The sequence below is a fragment of the Pectinophora gossypiella genome, chromosome 7 (genome assembly GCF_024362695.1).
Source record: "Pectinophora gossypiella chromosome 7, ilPecGoss1.1, whole genome shotgun sequence".
Taxonomy (NCBI): domain Eukaryota; kingdom Metazoa; phylum Arthropoda; class Insecta; order Lepidoptera; family Gelechiidae; genus Pectinophora; species Pectinophora gossypiella.
The window spans coordinates 17,035,731-17,044,490 of NC_065410.1; the positions used below are offsets into that span (position 1 = coordinate 17,035,731).

The 8,760-nt window shown below is 34.3% G+C and overlaps 2 protein-coding genes and 1 long non-coding RNA gene across 3 annotated transcripts in view; 1 reads left to right on the plus strand and 2 right to left on the minus strand.

Moving 5' to 3' along the window:
- LOC126368375 (apoptosis-resistant E3 ubiquitin protein ligase 1) overlaps positions 1-2,381 on the minus strand; it is a 65,360-nt gene extending 62,979 nt beyond the window's left edge. The window contains exon 1 of the mRNA XM_050012322.1: positions 1,238-2,381. Within this exon, the coding sequence (XP_049868279.1) occupies positions 1,238-1,403 (166 nt within the window). The 5' untranslated portion in view covers positions 1,404-2,381. The remainder of the gene's footprint in view (positions 1-1,237) is intronic.
- A 194-nt stretch (positions 2,382-2,575) lies between these two features.
- Positions 2,576-5,080, minus strand: LOC126368495 (peroxiredoxin-5, mitochondrial). The gene is made up of 3 exons (XM_050012519.1): positions 4,898-5,080; positions 4,553-4,819; positions 2,576-3,045 (listed from the first exon to the last, which is right to left on the minus strand). Exons 1-3 carry the CDS (start codon positions 5,000-5,002, stop codon positions 2,848-2,850), a joined length of 570 nt encoding a protein of 189 aa, XP_049868476.1. The 5' UTR covers positions 5,003-5,080; the 3' UTR covers positions 2,576-2,847.
- An 800-nt stretch (positions 5,081-5,880) lies between these two features.
- LOC126368534 (uncharacterized) lies at positions 5,881-8,747 on the plus strand. The gene is made up of 3 exons (XR_007566598.1): positions 5,881-6,711; positions 7,323-7,362; positions 7,529-8,747. It is a non-coding gene; the product is annotated as an uncharacterized LOC126368534 (long non-coding RNA).
- Positions 8,748-8,760: the final 13 nt, after the last annotated feature.

An 8,760-nucleotide genomic window follows, 5' to 3' on the forward strand; every position in this document is an offset into this window, starting at 1 on the left:
CAAAATTTTCGTAATGAGCCTTTTCTAATTAGGTTCTGAACCGAGAAAAAATAATTAACTTTGTTATAAGAAGCTTAGTCAGAAGCATTAGCAAGCCGGCTGTCATCTTGATTTGAGCTAGATTGTTAAGAAGTATGTTGAAAACAAATTCCAATTTATAGTCCTGATGATAGTTTTATTGAGTTTCCGTTTAAAGTAAGTATTCAAATAGGGCATTTGATTGATGACAAAAATTTAATGCATGAAAATCGGAATTGGTTGAATGATTGAAATTAAAAATTAACACAACTTTTGGACATAATGTTAGATGTGGCAGTTCAAATAGTAGTTAGCTAGTAGTACTAGTTTAGTTCTATCTGCTTCCCTATCACAAGTAAAATCTTAAACTGTGTTTTGAAAAAAAAAATGTGGATGTTTTGAGTTGTGATAGATATAGGTACGAAATTACAAGCATTGTTATTTATTTATAATCTAGTACAGGGTTTCACAACCTATGGTGCACCACTGGTGGGTCATGAGGTAATAAGAGTGGGCTCTGCCTGTAGAATGTCACACCAACTGGTCGATCCAACAGCTATTTGAACAGTTCATATTAGTATTAGTAACAGATAAATTTCTGACTTTTTATTAAACTTGTATTAGATGGGTCATAGCCCAGACAAGTTTGGGAACCACTGATCTGATAGTAGGTAACCACCATTATTTTTGGCGCCGCATAAAATAGTATATAAAGTAAGGGTTAGGCTAAAAAGCACCACATTGACTAGTTGAGTGTTATAAAATGAAATAATTAAGGATTTGCTTGGTAGACTTTCTATACTCTTTATCAGACTAAGATTGTAACTTTCAAGTAGGTTTTCAAAGAGTTTTGTTTTTATCAATATTATATTTTAGAGACTAAAACTTTGGATTTCACATGCAGTTAACGTTTGTAGGATGTTAAAAATCCATTTTATCGTTTTAATTTAATTTTTAACAAATGACAATGAGATAATGTTTGAAATGTAAGTAGCAGTTGTTAAATATCTTAATGCGAATCCTCAATTTCGTTACAAATACACTTTATATTTTCATTAAAGTACCCAATTAATTAGGTACCTATATTTAAGCCGAAATATTGAAAACAGAACCTAGATATTCTTATACTAGTTCTATTTAAAAATAATAATAATTAATTCGGAAGAGGGTAGAAGCAATACGCTAGAAACACTAATGTACTATTTCTCTACAAACTTACCATATTCTCTGAACAATTTCTTATATTCTCCCAGTTCATTCTGCTCTAACCAATCGTCCACTTCCGCGCTTTCATCCTCGAATATTTCCGTAAAAACTATTTTAACTAAATAAAACAATGCACACACAAAAAACACAGTGCCCCAATATTGCACCTGCTTATACATTTTTATTATTTTTAGTCATTATTTTATATATTTTCGTAAATAAACAAACGGACGGTCATGGTTTACATTTGACAATTAAAAGATTATTTTCTGATAAATAACACTTTTAAAAAAGTTAGAAGGATTCACATTATGCTTTCTGGTATAGCTCTATCTCTGTCATGTATATGATTTAATCACAAAAATGTCACAAACAAACACACTGTTATCGATGTCCTGCTGTCGGGTGTGTACGTTCCGTTTCTTACTTGGTCCTTCTTATTTCTTATACAACACACCGTAAGTTCTTTTTTTAGATTGTGTTATTGAATTTTGCAACAAAATTTTTGCGTACAATGAAATGATTGACAGTCTGCCCGGGAAAATTCAATTTCCGTTTCCCTTTTCTTTTTTCCGAAACTTGTCTGTCGATAAAAATCTCAGAATCTGTCTCTAAGATACGTTTACGGACGCACCAGACCAGACAGAATAATCCATTTTGATTGACAAGCCTGATACTACTCTTAGAGTGCGTTTCCACAGAAGCTGAGCTGCGCGGAGCTGAGCAGAGACTTATAAAAATTGACCAATCACATTGCTCAAAATACACTTCTCACTCCGCTCCGATTCAGTGGAAACATTTACATTAAAATGTATGGTGTATCGAGCTTAGTAGAGCTGTGCGGGGTGAAGCGGGGCTGTGCGGTATAGAGCGGGGATGCGCCGAGTTGCGCGGGGTGGAGCAGGGCTGCGAGAGGTAACGCGGTGTCAGGCGGAAAATTTATTCACATCCCCGTTCAGCTTCATCTCCACTTCACAGCTCCGCTCCGCTAGTCTCAGCTCTGCTCGGCTCCACTTCACCCAGCTACACAACTCAGCCCTGCGCCGCTCATCTCTGCGCAGCTTTAGTGGAAACACCTACCTATTGACACGGCTCTGCTCCACTCAACTCCACGCAGCTCCACTTCTGTGGAATGCACCCTTATCTTATACATGCACCTTTGACTTCGTTGGCATTGGAATGGAGAGAAACACTCAAACAGTGCAGATGTTAGCAGCGTAGAGTAGGTAAAAGGTAATCAATAGATTAGAATTGAAGTTGGCAACGCAAGAACCGAAGAACCTAAATAAATAAAACAAATCAAGGACATTAATGCATGCATTAAAACTATAATTATTTAAAACAAAATACCTTGAGGTACAAAGTAATATAATCTAAAAAGCTTAAAAACAAAACATTCACAAAAAATCACATCAAAACTCAATATCAGATCAGCCAACATTATGATCTTTTCAAAACAACAAAATTGTACTTTATAAAGTTATATTTTACATAGATAATTGATTTTTGATATCACAAAGAGTGCTTTGATAGTCCAAGGTTCGTGTTTAAAGCTATGTAGGTGTTAGATCACAATTCAATATTGATAAAATGGAATCTTAGATCTACATTTGAATTATGTTTTTACTTCTTAATTTTAAGTTTGTCTGCAAGGGAGCAGGAGAGGCCGGTGCCGTCGGGCTCGACGTTGAGTTCCTCCACCTTGGCGTTGTTGATGACCATGGAGAAGCGCTTCGAACGGAAGCCCCCAAGTGGCGCCAAGTTGGTGCCCAGGTCCAGAGCCTTGATGAACTGCCCGCTGGGGTCAGCCAGCATGCGGAGCTAATGGCAAGAATGACATCCATGAGACAAGTAGAGTTACTAAGTTAGGGTACCAATGATAGAGGTTTAGGTTGCTAAACACTAATGGTAAATAAACATTTTCAAATCTAGATTCCAGAGACTTCAACAAAACAGAAAAAAATATGAGGCAAAAGTCTACCAACCAAGCCAAAAATAAAACATTAGTAATATATAATAATACTTCAGGTGAACGAATTCTGCAAAACATGGTATAATCAACCATTCACTTTTCAAAGTAATATTGCAAGTAATTAAATATAGAGCTGAACATACATATACATCAATGTCAACAACTTTCAATTGAACACAGTTTATATTGTTTCCTTCATTTTATTGATTTTGATTTCAGATATGGAAACCTTGAATGTATTTATAGGAAAAGGCATACAAAATAGTAACTGAATCGTGTAGGTTAGTGTAGACATTAATAAAGTTAAAGGAAATGTAAATATGAATTAAACATTTTTCAATGACTAGAAAGTATGGAAATTAAACCTAACATAACAAGTATCTCTCCTGTACCCCCAAAGGGGCCTCTGCCTAGGAAACCTAAATCAATAATAAATTCTACTTTTGTAATTACAAATTCTTTCGAGAACTGTAAACATCAAGAATGATAAGTCTAATATTATGATTATGCAATCTAAGTGCCTATACTTGTTTACTTGTAGAGTTCACTTCATTAAGAAGCAGATATCATTTAAATATCAAATGAACTATAGGTCACCTCTACTGGCCAACTATACATCCATTTTAATGGACTCATTAACTACTGTTGCTAACATCTTATCACATGTTTTATGTAATTTGGTACCTAGGTATCTTATATAATTAAAAGGAAGTAAACAACATTGTTTTTTAAATGATATAAGTCTTTTTGTATTGAACTTATTGAAATAAATAAAATGACCCAACTAGATGGTTTTGTTTTGTATTTTAACACAAAACCAATAAAATATGAAGGTAATAGAAACATTGAATAAAATTTATAGTTATACAGGGTGTTAGAGACATAACAAACAAATACTAAGAGGGATGATTTAGACGAGGATTCTTACTGGAATTTTCCATTGAGAAATTCATGCCTTTTGTGTTTTTTTAAATTATTTTAAATTCTATATTTTGTGATGGACAATTCCACCTGATGTCTACTCAGAATCGTGGCCTGAATCATCCCTCAAAATTTTCTTTACAATGTCACTAAAACCCTGTATAAATTTCTAAGTTTTCCAATCTAGATACAAATGTATCTAGATGTACTAGTACCCCCGCCGCCGCCTCTTAAGGCCCACGGCCCTACTAGTAGTACTAATCCCATTGTTTAACTATTGTGTCTGGAAAACCGGGCCTTAGGAGGATAAGAAATATAACATACATTTAATATAAATAGGGATTGAGTTTAGATACACATTTAACCTTACAAAAACAGAGCTACCAGGAAAATAATAACCTAACCTTAAATATTTTTATAAAAGAAATAACTGACCTTTCCCTTGGTATTGTGCTGCTGGCCCCATGCAGCCATCACATAGGGGTCATTGACAGCCACGCACACAATCTCCGCGACGCCTTCCGACTTCAACTGGTCCGCCTTCTCCACGTAGCCCGGCAAGTGCGTCTTGGAACATCCTGGAGTGAAGGCGCCGGGGACTGCGAACAACACCACTTTCTTCCCCGACGACAGATCCTTCAAGTTCACTTTGTTAGCCGGCGAATCCTCAAACAGGTCCACTGATGGGATAGTATCTCCAACCTTTTAATAAAAGAATCAAATAAGCCGACAGTAATAAATTATTATGTAATTCGCAAACAATAACAATCCTTGACTTACCTTGATCGGAGCCATAGCGATTTGGGTAGTGTGAAGTGTTCGCACTGACGCTTGCTTCGCGAATGCAGCAATACCTCGAATAATGGATGAGGTCGTGAGAATCATTTGGCTGGAAAATGTTTTTTTTTAAAAAGCGAACACTATCGATTGGCGACCTTGCACGATTGACTTGACGTTTGACATGACACAGCTGACTTTCGTTTAGAATTGTCACTACGATTCTAATAATGTTAAAATACAATCCTTTCTTTATTGAATAATTCTTAGTTAAGATTAGATAAATGCAAATATTTAATATATAGTTGTTTGTTCCATAACATATGAATATAAACGTTAAAAAAAACTTTAAAAAAATTGAGTTACTTTTTCATTAAATAAATAATAAATAGTAATCAAGTGAATTTTTGAACGAATTGAGTAAAAGTTGCTATTTTAAATTACATCGTTTCGTTAAATCAACGTTAAATGGAGTTTTAGACGAAAATAAATCTTAGTGAAAATTTGCTATAATTAACCGACTTGTAAAATATTACTATTCAGCTTTCTCTCTCTCTATTTAAGAGCTGCGCTCTTGTCGGTGGAGTAATCGCCATTCCTCTCTTCTTCCCGCCAAAACCTTCACCTCCCGATACGACACGACCTGCACCTTCTCTTTTATTTGTTTCATAAATGTTATCCTTCAGCTTTACTTGTCCCATTATCATAAGCTGAAAGTTGTATTTTAATAAAAATCATTTTATGGAAGTCTAGTTATCACAAAGACCTTGTATAGAATAGACGGAACGTATTTAAGACGAAAGAAAAACATAGGTTTTGTCTTTCGCACTCATGTGAGCCGTCATAAGTTAAAAAGAGATAAATATACTATCGTCGTAACGTCTTTTGTACTCGCGTGGCGGCAAACGTGGCGGGTTTGTTATAGAACAAAGTTATCATGACTCAATCATAACTACTTGTCTTTGATAAAGGGCTTTTTGGCGGGAGGCGGGAACGGGACAGTTGCTTTCTTCATTGAATAATCTAAATAATTAATACAAAGTGGTGTTTTGTGGTTAATGATCGCATTAAGTTAGTCGGAAGACATTCGCGAGTGTTATTATATTGGAGTATTCAATAAACAAAGTGTATCTGCCTATTTTCGCTTCGTGTCAGGAAGCCGCTTCATAACTCAAAAGTTTATGCGGACTTTTGAGTTAATTCGTTTGGGGTTCGGAGTAGGAGTCTACTCCGAGGGTGGGGGCTTAGGTTTCATCATCATCACCTTTCATCATTTCATTAATCATCAAGAAAAAAAATACGTCAGACATGGCTGTATGGGCATAGTTCCCTTTGCCTTACCCTTCGGGGAAAACCTCAGAACAATAACTAAAGCATAGAAGGAAGGCTAAAATAAGAATTCAGAAACTATAAACCGGCTCTCTTCTAGCTTACGACACAAACTATGAGTGAGAAAAGGACAAATGATTCGCTCTTTGCTTCATTTTTTCCGAGGTTGTCACAACATGAAATGTCATTTGGACCTATTGGACTCATTTTAATTCGGCCAAATACATAGTAACATACATAAGAAGATTTTACTTATATTTACCGAACTATTTGACACGGTCGCGTGAACTTTGTTTACGAGTGTCTTGTGTTCAGATTGTTTTAAGTGATAATTTAACAATATTTTTCCAAATAAATGGAAAGAAACTTTTATTTATATCAAATAATTGAGTGTCTCGACTCTGTGACATTATGTCTTGTGTGGTATGGGGCTGCAGCTCACATTCAAGAAGAAAAGAAAATAGCCAACAACTTCTGTCGTTTCATCGGTAAGTTTTTTGTAATTTTCTAGTGAAATGTGAACTGCTGAACAATTTTAGGAAAGTAATATGTTTTGTTGAATAGATTTGTAGCATAAAATATTTGAGATATCCATTATATTATACGTTTCATCGATGAATACGGAATTGATTTGAGGTTATGTTGATTGTCCATAGTGATGTACTAAAATTATCGATACTTTTAATTTTTAGATTTCCTGTAGACGATAACAAAGAGAAAGAATGGATAATTCGCATTAATAGACGAAATTGGATTCCAAATAAGTACAGCCGTATTTGCTCGAAACATTTTACTGCGGATTCATTTATGTGTGTTCCTAATTCAAAGTGGAGGCGTCTTCGAGACGATGCTATTCCTACATTGAACATTATAGATCAGACAGATGAAATGGTGTTTAAATTTATATTTAAATTTCAGCCTAGCCTGCATCATCTCACTGCTGGCTAGATAGATAAGATATTTGTATATATCATTCAACTACATATTATTATGTACTTAATAAACTTAGTATATACTAAGTCTGTAGTTGTTTTATGTCTAAACAATTATGAGTTGTACACGTTTTATATAAGTAAATGATTATTATCTTTGATTTCAGATATTAAATCCAAAAGTGTCGACTGGATTTACATGAAAAGGTATATCAAATAATTTTCTTTTTATATTTTTATCATGATATACATATATAGAGTGTATAATTCAACCAGCTGCACAAAGCACTTAAATCAGATATATTTTACTTTTATTTTTATAGATTATTTTGTACATACACTATTTTAACATTATTATTAAACTTTATTTCAGTCAGTTCAAGAAGACGAGATGAAAAATTTAAAAGAAAAGCTGAACAAGTCACGCCTCAAGATCAAACGACTTAATGAAAAAAAAAATCAATGTGACAGGGTGTCACAAAGACAGTTTCTAAACAAATTGACACTTTAGAAATTAATAAATTTGTATTTATTGTAAATATAATGTACATAATTAATAACGTGTATAATAAATACTTGCTAATGAACAGATTTACGATCTAATTTATATTTCATTTTACCTCCTGTTCTTATTTACTCCTACTCCAACACTCCAGGTTGATACGAACTGCGCCCAATAAAGAATGTAATGAATGTTATAGATTTGTGTAAGCGACTTAGATAAATCTTGACTAAACCTTCCTTTACAAATACAAATATACTTTATTGCACACAACATACAATACTTACAAGTTTTACACGAAAGATACAGTACACCACCTACCTACCTTTTACTTTCCCTTTCTGTTCTCTTATGAATACTTGTATGCCGTATTTTTTTTAAGTATAATGCTATATCTAGTAGGTACGAGTATGGTAATCCTAGTATTGAAACAGCTTGTAGCCCTAGTAAAGACCGCCATTTTATGTTTACAGAGTGGCACGTTTTTTCTGTAGGTATTTCCAGTCCATACTCTTTTCTATGTCTATGGCGTGAGCCCATCGGGCCTCTTACCGTCTGTGCGGCTTAGACCCGGCGGTTCCAATTTGCACGGCACGTCGATCGACACCAGTGCACGGCGGATGACATCATAAATAAATTCGAATATTACAAAATACTTACCGATGAAACGATAACAGTTGGCTATTTTCTTTCCTTCCTGAATGTGAGCTGCAGCTCCAAACTAATATAAACCAGACAATATAATCCAAAAATGGTTAGATACTTACCTATCAGAGACAGAGTCTCCTTTCATCAAGAAGAAGATAATTGCATCCTACAAAAAGAAATCTTGTAAAAAAAAAATTATCGACATTAATTGTAAGTAAATTTAATTTTATCGACATATTAGTAAAGTGAAACCCAACACTAGGCAATGAAAAACTTGTGACAACCTACGAAATTACGAAACAATTTTTGTATATGCGTCTTTGTCTAACATTACGCCGGTTCCGTAAGATAAAGTAGAGCAGAATTATAGAGTTCTGTTGCTATTTTAGCCTTCCTTCTATGCTTTAGTTATTGTTCTGAGGGGAAAACCAAACCAAAAAAAAAAAAAAAAATGT